This window comes from Emys orbicularis, chromosome 2 (genome assembly GCF_028017835.1).
Source record: "Emys orbicularis isolate rEmyOrb1 chromosome 2, rEmyOrb1.hap1, whole genome shotgun sequence".
Taxonomy (NCBI): Eukaryota; Metazoa; Chordata; order Testudines; family Emydidae; genus Emys; species Emys orbicularis.
Window position 1 is genome coordinate 222868327 of NC_088684.1, and position 24695 is coordinate 222893021.

At 41.1% G+C, this 24695-nt stretch overlaps 1 protein-coding gene across 2 annotated transcripts in view; it reads right to left on the minus strand.

The window, feature by feature from the left end:
* Positions 1 to 24695, minus strand: part of CMC1 (C-X9-C motif containing 1) — a 65502-nt gene that overhangs the window by 29371 nt on the left and 11436 nt on the right. Inside the window, exon 2 of one of the 2 annotated variants that reach the window (XM_065398831.1) lies at positions 15495 to 15587. In XM_065398831.1, coding sequence (XP_065254903.1) covers positions 15495 to 15587 — 93 coding nt within the window. Of the gene's footprint in view, positions 1 to 9364; positions 9504 to 15494; positions 15588 to 24695 lie in introns of those variants that run through there. The other variant, XM_065398830.1, reaches the window with a different exon arrangement.

Genomic DNA, 24695 nt, shown 5'->3' on the forward strand with positions numbered 1-24695 from the left:
CCCCTTCAGTCAATGCCTCCATTAAGGACACCATATTTTAAAGGTCACTGATAAAATGATTTAATGGAGTTGAAGCATCTTTACAATGATTTGGAATCACCCTATCATTTGAAAAGGGAAAATGAAAAACAAAACAAAAAAATCCAGGATATTAGATAGAAGACATTAATATGCCACTGAATACGAGAAATCGAACACTTAAGGTTTAGGGAGTTCCAAAAATTAAAATTCCATCTTTAGCCACAATGCACATACATGTATCATTTTTAGTCTTGCTTGCCGTGTTAAAACCTTAGGGTATTACGGTTTATGAATTAGATTATGCCATTTACACATAGCCCATGTTAATGGGGCAATAAAAAGTAGCACCACCACAGGGAGAGCACCAGGACGCATTCTGCCCTGGCAGAGGATCACCCTGAATCCCCTGGCATGCAGAGGGTACACACTTACTATTACACCCACTATGGCCTGGTCTATAGTGTGCTGCTCCCACTCCGTGGGCCTGCCCACATTGGGAAGGAGGGGGGTATGAGGGTTTTGGTCATGGTCATTCTACCCCACTTGGGGTGTCATCCATCGCCAACTGCCTGCCTCATTTGGGCTGCCACGCATCCTGAGAAAAGTGGGATGCAGCAGTCCCAGCACCTCTTGAACGAAGGGAGTGAAATTCTGCTTTCCCCTTTAGGCTGAACTGGGTGGAGGTGAAATAGAAGGCCCCATTAGCTCTCCACTCCCACCCACATAAGGGCCAGACAGTCTAGCCTTATGCTATTTAATCTATACCATAACATTTACAGAAAGGAAAACACGGCTGAATTAATGTTGTGGCAAAGGCCCTAACTTCTGGAACTCCCTGTCTTGAGTGCTCGATTTCTTGACCTTAACATTACATACTACAAATTGTTACCCCTGACGGAATTTTATGCCAAAAAAATAAAAATTATGCACACAATATTTTAAAATTCTGAAAGTTGTATTTGTTAATAAATAAATGTGGCTCCAACATGACAGTGGGGAGCACAGGCCACTGACTGCATTGAGGTGGGAGATCACCCTGAAGCCCCCCATCTTCGCCAGTACAAGGACTCGGCAGTGAGGCTGCACCTGACCCTAACACAGTGCAAGGGCTGGGCCTGCCCCCAAAACACGCCGGGGCCCTGCCCCTCTGCACCATGTGTGGATGGGCAGGCTCAGCCCAGCAGGATCCAAGTGTGGAGGGGCTTAGTGTTGGGGAATCCAGGTGTGGGATGACTGGTTTCTGTGTGGGGCAATCTGGGTGCAGGCGGCTCAATGGGAGATCTGGATGCACAGGAACTCATGGGTGGGGGTCTGGGTGCAGGGACAATGGGACTCTACAGGGGATCCAGGTGAAGGTGGTTAGGGCTCAGCGGGGGGGTGGCGGGATAAGGGGGGGATGGGGCTCGGAAGGGGGAGGGTCTGAGTGTGGAGGGTTCAGTGGGGGGGGGGTCTGGGTGCTGGGGGAGTGGGGCTTGATGGGGTGGAGGTCCAGGTGCAGCTGGTTGGGACTCATTGTGTGTGGGGGTACTGGGTAGGGGGAATCATTGGCGTGGTCCAGGTGTAGAGGTAGGGTGAGGGTTCAATGGGCCTGCTTAATGGGGGAGCCCCAGCTGCTGCCAAGGGGACAGTGCATGCCAGGCTCCTACTTCCCCCGCGATTCCCCTATCACCTTTTTCTTCCCCATCTCATCCCCCTCCCCACATTCCCCTCCTGCTACCGTATTCCACCTCAGTCCTTCCTTACTGCCTCTTTCCCCCACCCCCTCACCCTCCTTCCCTCATTTCCCCCACACCTCCCTTACCCAGTAGGGTTGCCAACACTCCAGGATTGGCCTGGAGTCTCCAGAAATTAAAGATTATGTCAGGTGATTAAATCTCCAGGAATATGTCCAATCAATATGGGCAACCCTATTACCCAGCCCCTCCGTGGGCACTCAGTTGCACAGAAAACAGGAAGGCTCCCAGCACACAGAAGGAGAGCACAACTGGCACTGGGACCCAGGAGGCGGCGTTTACCTGCAGAGTCAGCGGAGCTGAGACGCAGCCTCCTTCAGATGGGCAGCTTTGCGCTCGCAGAAATGGGGGGGGGGAGGGAGGGGCAGTGGCACATAACCCCGTGCACCCCCCCATGCCTCGCCTCTGTTTGGGGGGGGGACAATCTCCTCCCCCCAAACTGCACCCATGGTCACCCCCCAGCGGCTTCCCTTTGCTTCCCTGCCATTTTCGGCAGGGAAGCACAGGAATTTTGCAGGGGATAGGGCGTTTTCTGCAGGCATGCGTCCCACAGAATTCCCCCAAGAGTAAAATTGTGTATCTAAATGAAATACCTGGTCATCGTCATCATCCCCCCCCACAGCAAGATGAATGGAAAGGAGACTATCAAGAAAGTTTATATATGTTAGCAAGGATTGTTTAAAAAAATATTAGTGAGACAAAAGCAAAGAGAAGGAAGAAATGAAGGAGGAAACCAGAACAAGGGATGGCAAAGATTAACTGGGGGGGCGGGGAGGGAGTAGTTTTCACTGTTGCCCTTACCAATTATTTTGACTAGAGTTCAGATTCACGCATAAAACGACTACCCCAAAGCCTGAAAAAAGCCTAAAGCCTAATACTTGAAGTTGCAGGCTAAGAATTCAAATATCCTGCTAAAACTTCTCTATTTTAAAGTCACAAGGTCATATGCCTCTCCTAACCAATAGTGGGGAATGAGCAGTAACACCACCAGCAGCCATCCTGAAAAAATAAATGAACAATTTCTTACGTTTTTACAGACTGTCCCAAACTCTTCCTTTAAATTTTTGGTTTTTATTCAGACCATTATTGGGAGCCCTCCAGGTGCACAGGAGTGTTTAAAAGTATTTCTATTGACTTATTTTCACACCATAGCTGCTTCATATGCCCCCCCCCCAAGAAATATTGACTGTTTTATTGAAAATAAAACATTTGCTCATTCTTTTGATAATGGAATAACAAAATGACATTTTTAAAAGAAGAGCCCCTTCAGTTGCAGTAGTAGAGTAGAACAGGGATTTGCCACTATTTTCTGCTACTGGTGGAATTTTTATAACATGTAAGGACATTACTCTCAGTGCAGGAAATTGTTGCCTGTTAAAACATGCTGCATTTAAGTCTATTTAACACTGCAATCCAGATATTAGACATACACAGTCATCGACCCTGTTCAATTAGCATATCACACTAACGCAGGGCAGGATCTTCCAAAGCACGCTGGATTGGCATAACTCTGGTCCCACGGAAATCAACAGCAGAGTGCACAATTAGGACAATCCTGAGCACTTCTGAAAGTCCTACCTGTTGTCTTTAACTGTTTATCACTGTGAAATATTCATCCACCAATTTTAACTGTAAGATTAATACACTACTAATATAGTATGTAGACTATGAATTACGTGTAATAAAAGTCTATATGCAAAAAACTCAAAGTTGTATTGTTTGCACAGAATTATTTTCTTCTTGCAGTAGGTGATGACAAAAATTAGGCATCAACACAGATCAACATAAAGAAGTCCACGAGTAATGTGAGTACAAGCTAAAGAACAGAGTCAATATCAACGAGTACAGGCTAGTAATCCTCCCTAAATAAACTAACATCCCAATTTAGCAAAGTATTTAAGCATATATCTGAACTTAAGGATGTGAGTAATCTAATTGATTTAATACCACAATGGGTCCGCTCACATGCTTAAAGTTAGGCACATGCTTAAGCATCTTGCTGAATCAGAGACGAACAGAACTGCTTCCTGTTAAAATGGCTTAATTCGAGTGAGAAGATGGAAGAAGTAACTAGATTCTTCGATAGATGCTGGGCATAAATATGAAATAACAGTTAACCCACACAGAGGCTGCATTGACAGGTGTGTGCCATTTCATTTGGTAAAGAGTATATCATAAATATCCTGAAACTGAAAATCAGAGTGGAAAACAAACATGCCAAACTTTATGAAATGTTTATGTTTTAACCCATAATTTTAAGTAAGATGAGAAGGTTGGTCCCTTCTCTATCGTGATTGATAACTGCATGTTCCTGTCAGTCAACCTTGGACAACTTCTCACCAACACTGACTCTTCGCTCTATATACCCTCTTATTGCTATCAAGGTTAGATGTTGCTGGGCTCTTCCTTCATCTCCCCAAAAAGCTCTCCCTTCCTCCCTATTCCTACTACCAAGCCTCAGGTTCTTGCCTTAGTCATCTCAACCTCTGCAACCGCCTCCTCTTTTATGGCTAACCTGATTTTTGCATCATTCCCTTCAAATTTATCTAATATCTAAAATCATCTTCCATGCTCCCCACTCCAATATTGTAATATCTCACCCTCACAGCCCGACTTCTGCCTGACCAACTTCCCCCACTCATTCATGCCATCTTGCCAACCTGGCAGTCCCTGGCTCCTTTTCACCCAAACGACTCCACACTTTTTGGGCCAGAGACCTGTCTTTTTATTTTTCTTAAAAGTGCCATATACATCTACTGTACTATATGAACAACAATAACTACAACAATGATTATGATAAATGTATTCGGGGGTTTTATAAATGGGAGTATAAAGGGCTTTTAGTCAATAATATAGAACACATTTTCTTAATAAACCATTAAGTTTTGTAGCTATCTCATTGCCATGGGCTCCATTAAGTACTATGTCAAGAAGGACAAGCACTTGGGACCCTGGAAGGGGTAAATGGCCTCACCCTTCAGTGCTCTCAATCAGACGGCACAAAATTCAGGATTTCTGTCCCGCAGGAAATTCCATTTTTTTGCATTTATTTACACCCCTAAATGAAACAAAAAGTTGAAATGTCAAAATTTTTGATGGAACAGAAATTCTGAAAATTGTCAATTTAGAAACACTGAAACATTTCAACATTTTCAACAGAACCAAAATTATCTGACATTCCTGGAATAAAAATGTTTCACTTCAGTTTGTTGAACTGAACTGCATTTCACTGTTGCCTGATGGGAGTTGTAATTCTGACCCCCATTCTCTCCTATGGGCCAGGGTCCCTGGCTAGATTACATTTCCCATAATGTGCCCAGGGACATGTAATGATGCACAACACAAAGGAATGCAGTTTTATGGTTTTTTGAACTGATTCTAAACCAAGCACTTCAGGTCAGTTCAGGACATGAAATATTCCAGTTTGGGTTGAACAGGCCTGAAATGAAATATTTCATTTTTATTTTCCTGGTGGAGGTTTGAAAATTTTCTACAAAAATCAAAATTTCAAGTTTGAGATAACTGGATTTTCCATAGGAAAATCATTCCTGAAGTAAATTCCCAACCAATTCTAGTCCCAATCTTTTCTTTTACCTAGTCAATCCCAGAGGTGATGCTGGGCAATTACTTAAATGCCCCAAGGGTTCTGTAATTTGGCATTCCACAGGGTTCTGTTGGGTCATCCATCCTGTTAAATGAGGTGGGCTGCAGGGGAAAGATTGGGGACAGTTCAAGCTGAAATACTATCAGTAATTGGATGACACACAGCACAACTCTTTTTCACCTGACCTGAATGGTGGAGTCTCTTTGCTTTGTGTGTGTCTAGTGGAGACTGGGACTTGAATGAGAGCGAGCTACAGTCACGGCTCAGTCTACATGAAAGTGAGATCTATTTATCTATCTAGGCTCTGATATGGCTTCATTGCTGTGGTAGCTGATTCTGGTGGGGAGGCAAAAACATCTGAAAAGGGTGGTAATGTTGAAGTGTCTTCCCATTGTTATTGAGGGTTTGGAGCACCTTTTGTAAGGGAGGTTTCACAATAAAGTTGATGCTTATGGGTACCCAAGAATCCCAGGATTTTCGGGTAAAAGCTGTAGATGGAAGCATCCTTTTTATTTCTAGTCTGACTTTGGGTGCATTATATCTGCTTTATGAGATCAACTTGTTAGCTATTTGAGAGCTCTTCTGCTATTGGTTTGTAGTTTTGAATACACAATAAGAATCACTTAACCAATGGCTCTTTTGATCAAAAGCATAGTCAATTTTCCACTGTTGAAATAAATCATTTCCACAGCAGACACATTGACTTCAACAGGAGAAAAATAACCCATTTCCAGTGTGAAAGTAACCCCAGGGTAATATTAATAATGTATACAGTATGTAAATATTTATGCAGATACATAGGGAATATAGCACGACCTCTTGAAATTTTAGGTTTATTTACACAAAGTACTAACTGCATTATTCCTGAATGTAGAGTGAAAGGGGGGAATTACTGTTTAAGTTGCCAAGGAACAGTTTTACTGGTTAAGCAGATGCAGTTAAGATAGCAGTTACTGTGGAAGTCATATGTTGCATTTCCATAGTACTGTAGCAAGCACTCATTAACAATATGCGTTACCATGTGCTGCTATTCCATAGTAACACGTTATTCCAATGTTATTTTCAGAGTAGCTATATGTGACATATGCTTCATATGTCAGAGTATCTGTAGATTTCTATTCCCACCAATGCAAGGTGTAATATTAATTACCCTGAAAGAAAACCAACCATGTACTCACAAATAAGTGGTAAAAGTGACAGACAAGTGACTACCAGCGATATAAACAAGACCTGAATCAAGTACTAAATTTCTGGGAAAGGAAACTATGAGGAATTTGCCAACACTGTATATAAGCTACCTCATTATGCTTCTTCTAATCTCGCCTTAAAACCCTCCTTTGCTGTGATGCCTAAATAAACCTGACAGTGGTTAGGCCACTGGAGTGCTGAAATCAGACCACTTCCTATTCTGCTGACCAACAGTGTTTCATTGCTTCTTTGTAGTCCCTTGTCTATCTATAGATATCTGATGTCTTGTCTTATATTTACATTGTAAACTCTTTGTTGTGTTGATGTACAGTGCCTACAGCAATGGGTTTCTGGTCCATGACTAGGGCTCGTAGGCGCTACGGTAATACAGATAAAAAATAATAACAAACAAACAGACACTCTATGGAACACATCCTCCAGCACATTCAGGTAGCTTTGCATCACTCCACCACTGCGCAAAGCTGTCCTAAAATTGACTTAATTGGCCACAAGAGCATTCCTTAGTACAAGACAGTGGTTTTCAACCTTTTTTCAGTTGCAGACTCCTATAAAATTTCACATGGAGGTGCAGACCCCTCTGCGAGATGGGAGGGTGCCAAAGCCCAGGCTCCAACCCAAGCCTGAAAGTCTACACAACAATGAAATAGCCCCGCAGTCCGAGCCAGCTGGCACTTGTCTAGTTCCTGTGTAGACATACCCTAAGTGACAGAGAGGATGGTTGCACTGTCAATAACAATGGACAAATAAGGGAAGGGAAGTGATTTAGGGGGAAATGCAGGCCCTCAGCTCTCACTTTAAAGTGAGTGGTGAGCTATCCAAGTGATGACAGAAAGACAGTCAGAATTGAGAGACTGGACAGAAGCAGGAAGATCAGGGTGGAGAAGCAAGACCTGTGAATCATCAATACAGAAGTAGTTGCTGAGCCTGTGTGAGTAGTTGAGTTAAGATGACTGCCCAGGAATAATGTGTAAAGTGAAAGGAGTATTTCCCCAGTTCTCATTCTCCCTTCACTGTTTAGTAATTGTTAACTCCATCTCTGATATTTATGCCTTCTACCAATCCAACCATTGGAGAAAGTTATGAAAACCAAACAACTACCAGTATTTTCTCCCTCTCTTTTTACAGGATAAAAAAATGCATCAGTTCAGCCAGAGTCCAGGCACTTTTAATCAGTCTACGACCTGGAAGAACAACTTCCCTCCTGAAACTGGATCTCCAAGGTAACCCCTCAACACATTGCTTGTATATCATCACAAAAGCGGAGAAGAAAATGCGTTCATAAGAAATTTACTGTTTAATCCTAAATCAGCTGGGTCAGAGTTCCTGCCCAGGGCATTAATGCAAATACATTAGAGCAATGTCTCAGGCTATAACACCTTCTAGTAAAAGGGTAGTTGTTAACATGATGGCTTACAGTGCCAAACTTACAGCATGTATGTTGTGTAGGGAGAAAATTATGTAAGATTCTGATTCTTAAATATAATCCAAGATCAACTTCTTAAGAAAGCCCAAATGAAAGATTTAATAAATGGAATGTAAATAATCTGACATCAAATGTGTCATCTATGGGCATTAAACTATCAGTTCAGATAATTAGGTATAGATAATTAAAATATGATAGAAGGTAAAAGAATCAAAATGAAGACAGTCCTGGTAGGAATACAGCAACCTGGCTGAAATTGATATTCATTAGGGTACTCTTTGCATGAATAGGGAGCATTTGGACTCTGTGGTCTTTATCAGAGCCCCAGCTGGTAATGGCTGAAGGTTAATGCCTTACCCCATTCTGTTCAATTTTCTGTCCTAATTAGTCCTCCAAATCTATAGCTGTGAACACCAAGTGTCTGTGCTCAAAAGAAACTAATTAATGCTAGCAAATTAGATCAAGTCCAAAGATCCAACAGCCAAACTCTTAAATGCTCCTTGTTAATAGGAAGTGTAGCTGTCAATAACTGCTGTTGGTGGCTATAATGAGGCCTCTTTCTTTCATTGAAAGTGATTTCATTTCTCTTTGTCCTGGTAAAAGCTGTTCCATTCCCCCACCTTTCTCCTCCCACCCCAAAAAAACAACCTAAGTTGCGGTGGTGAAGCTAGCAGCCTGACCCATTTCTTGTGACCAGCTGGGTTGAAATGACAAGAGAAATCAAATAGGAAAAGTTCCCTCCCTAAATTATGTTTTATACAAGTCTTCATGAAAGTCCTATCATTTAGTTAGACTATCTAAATTTTCATTAATGAATAATATACTCTCATATTTCCTTGAAAATTTCTTAATTAGTTAAACCGAGCTAGGCCTAAAAGCATCAGAAGTAAATCAACAGAACTAGGTCCAATTTCTTCAAATTGTAATTTACATATAGCTGTTCTGTTTGCCTAGCTTGTTGGAACAAAACTCAATAACGATAATCCCTCTAGAGGTTGTGTTAATTCACATAGTTAAATGGGATGAGAGTAAATGCTCATTGGAAGTATATGGGGCTGACTCAGTATTTCTAAAATAGAAACTATTCTGCATAAAATGATAGTATAAAGATTCAGCATTGTATTCTCAATAACAATGTTCAGAGAAAAAAGCTAATTTATAACGACTCACAAAATAAGACTAGACACTACTAACATAATCAAAATGAATCTCAATTATACACATAAAACTCCAACACAATACGTACAATACCATTCACGGTAACTACATATATAAACAGAATGGCCACTTTAAACATTATTATAATACAGGCACTTTAATATTCTGGATAATAAATAGAGCAGCAGAGGATAAAGATTTTCTCCCTCTCTCTACCTGCAGCTTTGTTGCTGGATTGAAATGAAGTTCTCAAATTATATTGATTTTCTTTTCTCACAAAAATCAGACTGCAGATAATAAGGCAGCATACTCTTTTCACCTTCACATGGAAGGCTATACCAATCATATAATCCATGATTTGTCTAATTTATCCAACCAGACTTTGCATTCAAATCTCAATTATGTGTCTTCCAACCAGTCAAAAACACAAATGAGCAACTTCAGATTAAAAAAAAAAGAAAAAGAAAAAAAAAACGAGAGAGGGAAAAAGAGCTCTAGCTGCATAATCAAAAAGTGGCAATGTCAGCTGGCTCAGTTTTCATTAAATAATTAACTAGATATTTTTATTTTTATCAGCCTCAATGTCTGATGTTGCAACGCAAGTTACTCAGTTTACTGAATAATCTAAATCCTGAATAGTTCCAACATTTCTATTTTAATGATTATACAACAATACATTTTCAAAATTACACAAGGCAGGTGAGCAAATTCCATTTATGATAATGGATAGTGTATTCCTTAACTTTAAAGTCATTATATAGCTTTAATTTTCCCAAGAGAAACAGGATCAATAAAATTGCAAACATGCTAGCTATTGGGCAAATGTATCATAAAACTCTTGGTGCTGTCAGTCATGGACCAACCAACCAATGTCAGCTGTGCTTCAGAACCCTGACTGCAGGAACCAACAGGTTAATTTGTCCCAACACCTGGAGAGTGTTTGCATTGATTAATGGAACTTGGTCCTCTTTATTACAAAAGAGAATGAGCAATGCCAGTGAATAGCATCAAGCTAAGATCTACTAAGTATTTCACACATTTTTTTAATCTACATTTCTTGTAAGAGAACATAATAAGCCACTTATTTATATGGAAGTAAGTGCTACTTAAGGTGTCCTTGGGCATTTAAATATACAGCACCAGTGTTGTCCAAGCTTAGGAACTGCTCTCCTTTTGTGGGTCTTGATATGTCAGGTGCAAGGGTCATGGTCTGGAGCAGGTGGCCCCTAGAGGGACAGAAATTATCCCAGTGACAGGACTGTTGAGTAAGTGCATATAACTAAAACTATGGTTGACACTGGCCATGCTCTACTGTAGGGAAGCCTGCAGTAGTGTTGCATCCCATCATCTTCACTGAGTATCAATATGGGCCCTGGGCAGAGGAGGGCTAATAGGGAAATTGGGGGAGGGGAATTAGGAAATGCCCTTTGCCAGCAACACTTTCCTAACTCTTCTTTGATAGCACTGTCAAGTGTTTTTAAGAGTTTATTCAGCCATATGTATCTACAGTTGCTCTTTCTAATTATACACTTTTTACTGACCACAGAAGTCATTTTGAGATTTTTCACATTGGTCACTAGAGTGTACCATTAGTGACCAGGTTCAGAGAACGTACCTATGTATATTTCAGACAGTCAGAACATCTTAGCTGTAAAATAGTTTTTCAACAGTATTACTTATTAATTCATACAGCACCTTTCACCAGGAACCTTCTTTTCAGTTATATATAGGGATCACTTTAACCCACCATTGAAATGTAGCCAGCTCTGGAGAGATACACAGCAGTCAAAACAGTGTTAGCAATGCCAAACTCTTCAATGCCAGAAATTTAGATATGCAGTGTAGTCGTAGCTGTGTCAGTAGCTGTGACAGTCCCAGGATATTAGAGAGACAAGGTAGGTGAGGTAGTATCTTTTATTGGACCAACTTCTGTTTGTGAGAGACACATTTGGATAGACAAAAGTAATTAATCAAATTAAAACATGGCCAGGTGAGATGCCACCACTCTTACAAAAAGTTGTTAAACTACAAATGCAATCAGGACTAGGGCCGGTGCACCCACTAGGCGAACTAGGCGCTTGCCTAGGGCGCCAAAAAGCGCCCTGGCTCGGTAGGGAGGAGTCGCCTTCCGGAGGCACCGGAGAGCCAGAGCGTTGGCTTGCGGGGGTGGCGAGCCCCAGCCATGGAGGTGCCGGCGCGGCGCAGGGGGGCAGCAGCCCTGCAAAGGCGGCGGCGCCGCTAGCAGGGAGCAGCTGCACTCCCCGCCCCTCCTGCCCAGGCTGCGGTCCGCCCTCCCCCCGCCCCCCCTGGGGCTCCTGCAGGCTGCAGCAGATGCATGCAGGCAGCGGCCCTCGTGCGCCCCCCAGCTTCCCCCTCGCTGCGCTTGGGCTCTGCGGCTCCCGGCGGTGGCTCACACTCCCGGGAGCCGCAGAACCTGAGCGCAGCGAGGGGGGAGCTGGGGGACGCACGGGGGCCACCGCCCGCATGCGTCCAGTGCAGGAGCCCCCCGGGGGGGGGCGCCAGGCCGCAGCCCGGGGGGGCGCCCCCCGGATCCTCCCTCACCATGCTCGGGTTCTGCGGCTCCCGGGCATGTGAGCCGCCGCTGCCCCTCCCGGAGAAGGCTCAGGGCCCCGTGCTCCGGTGGCGGCTCACACGCCCTGGAGCCGCAGTGCCCAAGGACGGCGAGGGGGGAACCGGGGGGTGCATGGGGGCCGGCGCCCGCATGCAGCCGCTGCAGTCTGCAGGAACCCCCCAGGGAGGGGGGGGGGGGCGCGCCGGGCCGCAGCCTGGGCAGGAGGGGCAGGCACGGCTGCTCCCTGCTAGCGGCGCCGACACCTTTGCAGGGCTGCTGCCCCCCTGCGCCACGCCAGCTCCTCCATGGCTGGGGCTCGCCGCCGCCACAAGCGGGACGCTCTGGCTCTCCGGTGCCTCCAGAAGGGGGCTCCTCCCTGTCGAGCTGCTGCAGCGTCCCAAGCCTGGCAAAGCCAGTGAGTGGACTCAGGGCGGGGGGGGGAGGGGGGTCTGTGCACCCTCCAGGGGAGTTCAGGGGGCAGGGAGGGGGGAACCTGGTCTGGGAAGCAGCCCCTGGGCATGGCTGGCCCCTGGGATCTATAAAGGCTCATTGGGATTTGCCCCTCAATGAACCGATGTGCAAGGGAGGGGGAAGAGGCGCAAGATGGAAGTTTCGCCTAGGGCGTAAAATATCCTTGCACCGGTCCTGATCAGGACCTTGTTTTTTCTCTCACTCAAAAGATGGCAACTCCAACAACATTATGCCTGATAACCCCATAATGGGGTATCAGTTTAACTGTGATTCAGATCAAGATGTATTTAGCTGTGATACTCTGAGTAAGTTTCCCAGATGTGAAGAACAGATCTGTGTAAGCTTCTCTCGCTCACCAACAGAAGCTGGTCCAATAAAATATACTACCTCACCCACCTTGTCTCTCTAATACATACATGAGGACTTTTGAGTGCTTGATGATACAATTTCTGTTCAAATAGAGCTTATGCTTTCTTTTTTATTACAAGGAGTACTATTTACTCTGATTAGCACCTCTCCTTAGGCATACTTCTGTCCAAGAACTAATTTCACAATGGAATTAAAAACAAAAACTAGTCCCCCACAGAAACTATTAATTTAAAATAGATTATATTTATTTTGCTTATCGATGAGAATGAAAATACACCTCTTCTAGCATTTTATTTTTTGACTTATAAAGGAAAGAAAGTAAAGGAGGAGCTGCTGGATGTACTACAGGGGCTCTGAATCTATACTGGGGGGGAAGGGTCCTATTTGTAATTGAAGCTTTGCCTTATTTTACATAGAGCAAATTCTACAAAATCATCGTTTCTCTGGTTTATCCCCAACACTCAAGATTAACTAAAAGAAAACAATGCAAAGCAGCTCCTATCTGAAATATTCTTGATATCCCTCTTTGGCAAGAGCATATTAAAAATCACCCCATGACAACTAGTTCATGAGTGAAACATAACCCTAAAAAACTCATATCACAAACATACTGAATTACTATATTTGCGTAATGTGAGGGTATCATCAATCATACTTTAACAGAGTTTGGAAAGTTTTTACTTTGAACTCTCACTTTCTCTTTCTGTGACACTTTTCTTCATTTCTAAAGATAAATCGTGGCAGATTTGGAACCTACCCATTACATGATCCCATTTCCCTTTGGCACTCTCAGTTCCTCTCTTGTTCGCAGAACTTGGGTTCTTCTTGCATTTCTTAGAGCATCCCTCCCCTTTTCCCTGTAATTCCAAAATACATACAGAGTAGCTCCTCAGGTTAGGTGTTTGGCCAAACTGACAGAGGTGAGAGGCCTGTGCCAGTTCCTTTCCTTTTCTCAACTGTTTTTTCACAGCTGACATGCTCCATTAAAGGAACCTCTTTACTTTAAAAGGGATATCACTTCAGAAAGTATTGTCCTGTTTTGATCAACTGGACTCCAGAGAAGACTATTATTCCAAGAGTGGCCACATATCCTCTGCCATGATCCTCCATGTCCTAAAGCAATGCTGTATTTCCCCTGATGTGTCCATATCTTTGTAGCACTAGTGCAGGTTCTCAGAGTTCATTTTCTTGCATATCCTATCTACTGAGAGAGTGGCTGTGCATGCTTTGGAGGTTTTTTTGTTTTTGTTTTTTAGATATCCATTACCCTATTCATTTATTATATTCTAATGTTTACTTCTGTCCCCTTAATCAGACCAGGCTACTTCTCCACCAGCATAGTTGGATAAGTTGTGTGTAATCTTTCTCTAACTCATGGGTTCCCAGGGCTCCTTGCAGAATGAATTCTTCTTTGGGTCTCCTCCTAGTCAATTCCTTCTTGTTATAGAACTTGATGACAGACAGTGAGCTCTCTCTGTTCGGATCTATTCTCTCTCTCTCACACACCATGAGCACTCATGCCAGATGTACTGTATATCAGAGCTATGCTCAGGCTCTGTGGAGGGCAGGCTCCCTGGACCCCCTCCCTCACGGGTCTCACTGTCCGTCGTTTATCCCCCAGTTAGCAGCCTTTGCAGAATCTCTCTACGGGCTACCCACACAAGCCGGCGTTTGGCTCCTGTTCTTCCCTTCCCTTTGCAAGAGGGGAATGTCTGGCTGGAACAAGAACCAGCCTCTCAGGCAGCCCCTCGAGAATCAGTTCTAAGGGCTCAGTCTCACGTAGTCTATTGCCCCTTCATGGGGATCACCTTTTACCCCTCTTCCTGGGGCCACATATTGCTATCAGTCAGGGCAGCTTCAGCAGCGGTGCATCTCACGGTTGTCCCCTCCTCAACTGGACTCCCTCTGTTGCCAGCACTCCCTTCTTACTGTTCACTGCCCCTTCTGGTGGTAAGCTTCCCCCTTTTAAGTTCCTTCCCCTCCAGGCGAAGCAAGCTTTGCAGGTGTGTCTCGTTAGCATGGAACAGGCCCAGAGGAGCTTGTTAGCCTCTTTCATACCAGGATGAGGGAGTGTCCCTTCACAGGCTCCCATAAAGAAAGTCTTTTCTCACTGAAGATCTGCTTGCTCTTGTCTTTCTCATAGTGACTTTCTCTACTTAGCTGGAGGTAAACTAGGCTATCATTCAGACAGTTCACAAAAACGTTCCAAGCTCAGGCTTCCTGATTCTTAACTACTACTTATAGTACAGGTCTGCCACTGGGATATATCCCAGTTAAATTTGGACAGACTTGTTGACTATGTCCCACGCAATTCCTTACAATTCCTGGAAGAGAAAATTAATCAACTCCAAAATATTTAGCAAAAGAAATAGCTAGAAAAATTTGCTTTATAACTATTAGCCAGTATTACCACCCAAAAATGTTTGTCATAGAAAAATAAATCCAACTGTTAGCACGAGAAAATATTCATCTCTCTCTCCCATCTGTCAAAACTTAATTTTTCCAAGGCACATGGAAAGCAGAGAACATCTGCAAGAAACATTCTTTTAAACAGAGGTATGTAATATTACAGCCGGGAAGCCCCCTTGTAAAGTGATTACATGTGGGAATTCCACTTTCACTAAAGGAACACTGAAGAGATTGTTTTGGGGAAGCTATTGCTGTTGTTTTCCTCTTCCATCACACCCTCCAGACAAAGGCTTGGAAAGATTTCCCTCAGCCTAACTCAGCTTCTATCCAAGTGCCTTCTAACTACATTATGTTGGTAAAGAGTTTATATTGTAAATCAACTAAAGCCAGTCTTGACATTTTGTAAGCTACAATAGGGGTCTCACAGCAAATGGATGAGAAGCAAATCATACATGATAATTCACTGACTATTTGACTGAGGTGAAGAATTGAAGTCAGGTCTTCTGATAAATATTTGAATCTTACCTTGCACTTTATCTGAACATAGCTCTCTGGCCTTGTCTCTCATCATTTTTGGAATTAACACATCTTTTTCTACATGTCTCAGCTCAGGTTCCTCTGCAAGAGAGCAAAAACATTGCTATGTTTCAAGGAAAGCCAAATTTCTATTTGCAGAAACAACATAACACTGTTTATAGATGACACACTAAATCTGGCACAAACAATCAAAAGAATAGTGAGGTAGGAGAAGCACATGAAGCTATTAAAATCAAGAGGCAAGCAAGTCTGATTATCATAAAAGATACAAAGTTATATCAGATAGAAATATGAATATTATCTGAACTTTTTTTGTTTTGGTATTATTTACTGTACATAAGGAACCAGAAACAACTGCTGGTAAGGCTGGTGTCTATTTCTTATTAGCTAGCTTATCAATATGGTCTGGAGATAAACTGCATAGTAGTTCAGAAAAAAGTTAGTAAATTGAAACAGAACATTATTTTCTACATTTACTTCCATACTTCATCATTGTATATATTCTGTGGATTTTTCACTCAGGGTCATTGAGAGTGGAGAAATGTAACATACACACAACTTTAAACTGTGTTTCAATTTACTGTGTTTACTCTTCTAATGATATTAGTTTTCTAAAAAGATTGCTTAACCTAAAATCTCCTTTTTTGGATTAATTTAATCAACAGGAATAAATACGAATGACCGGAACTCAATGTTTAAAATACTGTCCCAATTCTCATTTGACTCTCTTTGATGATGAAATTCAGATCTCCAAGTAAAAATAGCATTTCGGACCATGATTAATTCAACATACACCATTTAGTAATACTATACTCCTTTTCATCCCCAAATTGAAAAAGACATTAGCACTCATCTAACAAGCAGAGATACACTTTTCAATCTTTGAGTGACTAAGTGAAAGAGATTTGTCAAGAAAAGCCTACTGTCCACCATGGTTCTACAGACCATCATAGTCTGTCTCCTTAAATGCACAGTTCTCAGTCTGCATAGATTATTTTTCAGAACACCAGAACAGTAAAACTCACATTACACTGTTATACTTCCCAGATGTGCTCATACTCCAAGTGAGTGTATCTGATTTAGAATATATAAGTGAAAAAGAAGTGAAATAATGAGGTATTCAAGAATAGGCATCCTTGATCAAATATTATATTATACAGATTTTCAAATATCAACTAATTTACTTCTCAGACAGAATCCTTGTAGATTAAAGGGCAATACAGAGATCAACATTTGTCAAAAGCTCCCCTCTCATTCCTATCTCACCATCTCTTGAAGTTTGCTAACACCATGCGGTTACAGAGTACTGAATCTGTGATATTACTGTGGGAATCTGGCAATGAAACAGAGGATTATAATATAGCAATATACAGAATCAAAGATAAAGACAGTTATCCTTTTGCTCACAAAGCACTCTTACCTTGGAGTTCTAGGGCAGGCATAAAAACAACCCCCAAAACAACCTTCTACAGAGGTGAAGAGGGAAGTGAAAACCCCTTATTTTGATTTGAGTTTATGTTCTAGTTTTCATGACAAAGATCATCATTACAGCTAATATTTTAGCTAAATCAATATTCTCAATTTTAACTTTGTTTCATATACCAGCCTTATTATTCTATATAGAGACTATTTATAATGTTACTCAGTACAAAAGTGATATTTAGGCACCATGAGAAATCATATTGGTCTTGTCTACATGGGAAGTTATTCTGGAATACCTATTGTTGATTAACTACTCCACTTTGGAAGTGGATTAAGCTAATTCAGTATAAGGCACTCTTATTCTGGAATAGGAGCATCCACTCATGGAATTAATCATGAATAGTTAATTTGCTATTAATTCACATGTCATATTATTCCAATTAACTTTCATGTGTAGACAAGGCTCAACCAATCAAAATCTATCAATGTAACATTTGGCTGCTGGATAAAGTGTACATGAAGCAACACAGCCCTGTTCAGCATCTTTTTCAAAAAAATATTACCAAGTCAGTTAGTGCTGAGAATGGTACTAACTCTGATTTGATAGTGTTTAATACTCGCTTTGTACAGTTGTAAATAACTATACAAATGCAAAGCAATGGAGAATCAAGGCCCAGTGTCTCAAATTTGAGTAAAATCTGTAACTTCAAGCACTATGGGAAAACTTCTACAGACATCAATAGCTCCAAGCTTTCACCCTAGGAGAACAAGTATTCCCTCTCAGCTTTCTAAGTCTTTTCTCTCTCTCCCTGTCCCTCCCCTTTAAAAAACCCAAACAAATAAAAAACTCCCTTTTTTCTATAGGCCATAGGAAAGCTAAATGGTCTAATTATGATTCCCCAAATTAAATTAAACACAGCAGCAAACATGGAGGAGATAATGACCACTAAGGGCCACTTATGTTACCTGGCTTTGCTCCACTTAGTATTTTTGAATTGCCAGCAATCAAATTAATTGTTACAAATTCTTGTTACGTACTACATTCAAACTCTATAACTTTAATACAGTGACCACAATTATACAGTGTATGCTGCATATGAATGAAAAGAGGAAAAGGAAAATCCTAAAATCATTATCACGTGAGATCAAAGAATCACTAAAAAACTATAGATTCAACCTTTAAATAGAACTACAGTAAACACACACACACACACACACAGACTTGAGTTATTAAGCCAAAGACATAGGACAAACCAATAAACATAGCTGCTGTATATTAACTGACTACGAAATGTACCAACTAAATGACGGATATGTTAGTGTTATTCGCCCTCCTTTTCAGGACATGATCCCTACATAACAGTCCTTCGTTCTGTTAGGGTTTGTCTCTTCTCGATTACACAACTTGTTCTCTTGGTGTCATTAATTTCAAAGTCAACCTGACGTTAAACTGCAGTTTCCATATTTTTAAGTTCCATCAACATTGCACAAAGACAGTTAAATCACTTGTCTGTGCTCTCTCCAATAAAAGCCTAAGGCCTTACCTATATACAATTTGAGCACTCATTTAAATAAATCTGTAGACCAGGCAGTCCCCTAGGCTACATCTACACTACAGCCGGGATCAACACTCCGAGATCGATCCACCGGTGATCAATTTAGCGGGTCAAGTGAAGACCTGCCAAATCAGTAGCAGATCGCTCTCCAGTCGACCCCTGTACTCTACCCCCCGACGAGAAGAGCAGAGTGGATAAAAATCAATGATTAAAAAAAAATTGTTTTTATTTTAAATCGGATTTTTTAAATAAAAAATGCTTTTTGAGGAAAAAACCTATCTGAAGATAGTTTTAAGTAAGACACATTATAGCTCAAAGATATCTCATCATGGAATAGGGGTTATAAATTCTAATTCTATAGTATGAGACAATATATTCATGTAATGTTTAAAAAAAGTTTTGTAAATGAGTTCCAATAGTTCATGGATTAGGGACCCAATCTTATGGGGTTCGAGGGGCTTCTGTATAGATTATTTAGGTCAATCTTTCTATCTACCCAATGGGACTCAGTGCTCAGTCTGGAAGATACCATCAGAGATGCTTTGTTTTGCAGTTCTCAAACTATGGATTTGTGTCTCCAGAGATATTATGCTTGTTAACAGCAAAAATGTTTTTAAATACATACATACATACAATAAAATATAGAGGTGAGAAATAACAGACCTCAACCCTATTGTCCCTCTGCAAATTTGTGTACACAGAGTCAATCCCTTACCTCTCTCTAAAACTGTAAAGTTTCAAAAAGTTCAATGAATAGAAGATTGTTGGGGGCTGAATAGATCTGGACAAGGAGAAGTGTGGAGATCAATGTGAGAAGGGAGGGACAGGCAGCAGAAACAAAAGTGAAACTGTTTGAGCAGCATATTCCAGAAGTCTTGAGGTCTTTCCGAGTGTAGCCTTCATTGATTTGAGATCTACCATACCATTCTCTCATTAGAAGGGAAAACTTATAATGGCAGCAGGCCGTAAGAGAGACCCAGTTTGGGAATATTTTAATGAAGTTCCTCTACCTGTGTGTAAGACAGGCATGCGTGCAAAACGCAAACAGTGCAACAAAGAAATGCAAGGCCTGGTTGCACGAATGAAACAGCATCATGAGAAGTGTTCCTTCTCAGGAGAAAGCTGCGCTGAAGATGATGAAAGGAACATGTCTGAACATGCAGGATCTTCAGGTTGGTAAACTTTTTTATTTCATACTTCTTTCTTAAGGACTGCCTGTCTTCCTTCTAGACTATTCTTGAATTCTCATGTTTGAGCAAAAAATATAGTTGTTACTCTATGGTACTATCATTTTAGATGCAGTTGTGATAAAAATAAATAGCTGAAATAGGCAGATCTTCCTCTTACAATTTCACCTTTAAAGTAGTACACTCAGTACACCTACTTTAAAGGTGAAATTGTAAGAGGAAGATCAGTGAGTGCAAAGAATGCAATGAGTAATATTCAATGAGCAGTATGGTAATAATAATTAAATAACTGCATTGACTTATTTTGTTTAGGAGAATCCATCCTCAACATACAGGACTCTGAAGACTATCCACCTTCAAGATCACCATCATTTTCTATAGTTTCAGAGTTATCTGCCAATGATAGTGTTTCAGTCACATCATGTATGTCACATAGCCACAGGATATCACCTGTAGCAAAAGGAGAAAAAAAATCTCCATCATCCAGAAACAACCATAGATAAGATTGTGATAAGAACCAGCCACTTACAAAAAATGATGAAAAAATTGCCCAGTTTGTTTATGCAACAAACTCTCCTTTCCGTATGATTGAGAACCCACACTTCATTAACATGGTTCAGTCATTAAGGCCAGGATACAGTTCATCCAACAGAGCAGATGTCGCAGGCAAACTGCTGGATAAAGTGTATGAAAGAGAAATTGAGCAGTGTGCAAAAGGTCTAGAGGGTGAAATTGTTAACCTGAGTCTTGCTGGGTGGAGCAATGTCCACAATGATCCTGTTGTATGTGCTTGTGTGACAACAGAAGAACGGAATGTCTTCCTTACAGAAACAATTGATACATTAGGAAATGCACACACAGGAGAATACTTACAAGAAGTAGCAGTAAAAGCTATAACAAACTGTGAAAAAAAATTAAAACGTCTGACCAAGCTGCGTACTACAGACAATGCTGCAAATGTATCCAAGATGAGAAGAAATTATTTAGAAGAGAGTCCCAAGCTAATAACATATGGTTGCAGTGCTCATTTGATGCACCTCCTAGCCAAAGACTTCAGTGTTCCAGAAATAAAGGCCAATGTTGAAACTGCAAAATACTTCCATAACAACCACTTTGCAGCAGCTCCTCTGAAAATAGTGGGAGGAACCAAGTTAACTCTCCACAATGCAATGGAACTCAGTAGTGGACAGTTTTGAGCACTATATCAAGAACTGGCCTAATCTGATGACAGTTTGTGAACAAAATCGTGAAAAAATAGATGGCACTGTCACAGCCAAAGTCCTCAACATTGGGCTTAAGGGTACGTCTACACTTACCTCCAGGTCCGACGGCAGGCAATCTATGTTCTGGGATCGATTTATCGCGTCTTGTCTAGACGCGATAAATCGATCCCGGAAGTGCTCGCCGTCGACGCCGGTACTCCAGCTCGGCGAGAGGAGTACGCGGCATCGACGGGGGAGCCTGCCTGCAGCGTCTGGACCCGCGGTAAGTTCGGACTAAGGTACTTCGAATTCAGCTACGTTATTAACGTAGCTGAATTTGCGTACCTTAGTCCGAAGTGGGGGGGTAGTGTGGACCAGGCCTAAGAGAAATGTTGAACACGTGCTGAGTACCCTGAAGCCTATTTCTGTAGCCTTGAACAAAATGTAGGGAAATTGCTGTTTTATTGCTGATGCTGTTGAAATGTGGAAGGAACTGAGTGAGATCTTAAAAAGAGAAATATGCAATGATAGAGTTAAATTACAAGCATTAAAAAAACGAATGGGACAAGCACTATCTCCAGCTCATTTTCTTGCAAATATTCTCAATACTCGGTACCAGGATCAAACCTTAACTGCTGAAGAAGAGGAGTTGGCTATGACATGGACATCCAGCAATCATCCCTCCTTAATAAACTTCAGAGCTAAGGGTGAACCATTCAAGAAATATGTTTGCTGATGATGTTTTAAAGGAAGTCACACCAATGAACTGGTGGAAGTCACTTAAGCACTTAGATTCAGAGACTGTTGAAGTGATAATCTCACTTTTAACAGCAGTAGCTTCTTCTGCCGGTGTAGAAAGAATAATTTCTTCCTTTGGACTAATTCATTCCAAATTGAGAAATCGTTTGGGACCTGAAAAAGTAGGAAAGCTTGTTTTTCTTTTCCAGATTATGAACAAACAGGAAAATGAAGGTGAAGATGACTGAGTTAGCTGCAGAAGCCAATATTTTACATTTCTCATGTTGACCTGGCTGAACAGTCAATTTAATTTTTGGTTTTTTTTTTTTTAACTATTTCATTTAACTATTTTAGTTAAAAACAATTCTAACAAAAACAAACCTGATTTTAGAAAACTTGAATGTTTAACTAAATTCAAAAATTCATATGCTTATTTTGTTAAAATATTATATGTTTACTGTTAAAGAAAAACGTCCAGAATAAATAACGTTGTTTTAGTTAAATACAACAATTTAAATGTCTGTCTGGTGATGTTCTCCTCCTAATACAGCATGGCAAGAAAATCCTCCAAATATTAATAATTAACCTGTTCAATTGGAGATAGTTCACCTCCCAATGACCTCATAAATATCTGCTTCAATTAACTTTGGTAAATGAAATAACCAAACAATCATTCATTTTCTGATATAGCTGTAAAACTAATCTGAAAAGTTTTCAAAATAAATCACTTTAAAAATGGATAGTGTGTATCTTCTAAAAATGAAAGCTACATCTGAGTTGTGAAGAATATGTATTAAGATTATAACAACCAACAAGAATGCACTTTTATGTAGAAATCCATTATTAAATCGAGTCTTCCTGACTATTGATTTAAATCATGATTTAAATCAATTTGACTTAAATCAAATCCACCCCAGAGAAGAGTAAAATAAGTCGACAGGAGAGTTTCTCCTGTCAACCCCCTGCGGTATAGACCCCGCGGTAACTCGACCTACAGTACATCGACTCCAGCTATGTTATTCACATAGCTGGAGTTGCGTACCGTAGGTCGACTTACTGCGGTAGTGTAGACATAGCCTTAGATCTGGAGACTCTTAACCCATAATTAGAGTGTCTGCACCAAGGGGTTGCATTGATTTACCTAAACTAGTTTCTAAACCAATTTAGTTTTGGTGCTCAAATTGCGTGTATACCAAGGATGGCCTAAGTTAGAGTATAAAGGTAGAAAAGGTGGCAGTTTAAAGTATCTGAGAGAACACACCTAATTCATATTTTGTGACAGGGTCTAAGAGAAAAGATTGTCATAACTATTAAACTTGAAAAACTGTTTTTACTCAAAAGAATAAAATTTGTTCATGTTATGAACTCCAATCTTACTCACATTATGCCATAATACTTAGCTCTTTGTTCTATTAGAAAATGAAGTTGTTTTCTTTGAACAGGAAATGAAAGTTGGGACAACACTGATCAACAAGTCCTTCTCAGTAAATTGACATGTGCACAATTTTGACTATTTCCCCAGCTGTATCCCTTGTCACTCTGTATTGGAATTTTACGGTTACGTGACTCTAGTAAATAGACAGGGCTATATCCGCAAAAGGACCTACATGTGTAATTACCACTTTAGGCACCTAAATCCAACACTGAGATCCTCAAACCTCCACTCATCTGCCACCTAACCATAGAAGTGCCTAAAGTCCTGAGGTGTCCAAATTTCCACTGTTAAAAGTCCCCTAAGTGCCTATGTTTCTGACAGTGGGCATGGACACAGCTGCCTATCTCATTCCTAAGCCCCAGCAGCATCTTCAAACCAGGCATTCAGTAACTTTGCAAATGTCATGCAGCAAGTCAGTGGCAGAGCTAGACATACAACACAGACCGCTGTCTCCAGTTCTACCCCATTATACAGTACACCCTCCAACACAGTAAACCTATTGGGGCAGATCTTCAGCTGGTATAAGGTGTCCTAAATCAACTATGATAATTTACACCAGTTGAGGATCTGCCCCAATGTGTGATACAGTATGCACTTCTAGAGAAGTTAGTGACCAAAAGGCAACACTAACCACTTTAGTATCAAGTAAGATAGCAGTTAAGAAAATAAAAATCAGTTGAACAATGCTTGGAAAAAATATTCACTTGATATATAATGTAAATAGTTTTTCCACTTCGAGTCTGACAAATACAATAAAAAGATAACTTGTGACCAAGATCACAATCTACCACACAGAATAGCCAGCAATAACTACAGTGAGCTTTACCATCAAAAAGGTTATGCCCTCTGAGATTACTTCATTTCCACTCCTTTCACCTCTTCCCCCACACTGTAGCCTCTCTCTCTCTAAGCCTTGTCTACTCAGAAGACCATTAACATCCAGAAAGTCAGTAACAACTGCTGCCATGTATGAAATGCAGGACTTCATAAGGGGATACCTGAAAGTAGAGTCACAAGCCATGCTGTTAAGTCCGCAGTGCCTTTTGCCATTTCCAACAGTATTACACCTTCCCAAAGAAAACGCTCACTATTCTGCGAGTTTACTGTTCAGCACTGAGAGCCAGACATCACTTTTTATTCTAACAAGTTCATTACAGAACAGTCCGTTCATAACTATGTTATGACAACATATTATTGTTTTGTGTTATGTTTCCTTTGCAAAGGGACATGGGAAATCCCACAATAGTGTAAATGAAACAAACTGCAGCAATCTAACCATACGTACTCAGAAATTAAGAAAACTAATACCAGAGCTTCAAAAACAGGTGAGTGGCACCGTTCCCCTGAGGGAAACTGTGTTGGCTCCTTTCAACAGAGTAACCAAGTACTACTTCTTCACTGGAGAAGTAGAGAGATGGTAAGAGAAAGAGAGAGGAGAGAGCAAGGGCATAAAAGTAAAGAGGTAAACAAAAGAAGGGAGACAAAGAAAAATAAAGTGAATGTGTAGCGGGGAGAAAGGAGACACAGAAACTATAGCCTAGACTGGAAGAGAATACAATGTAAGGAATTAAAGGAAGGGATTCCCTTCCTTTAATTCTAGAGGGGGGAAGCAGATATACTGCTGAATCAGGGCCTAACTTTATTCAGCA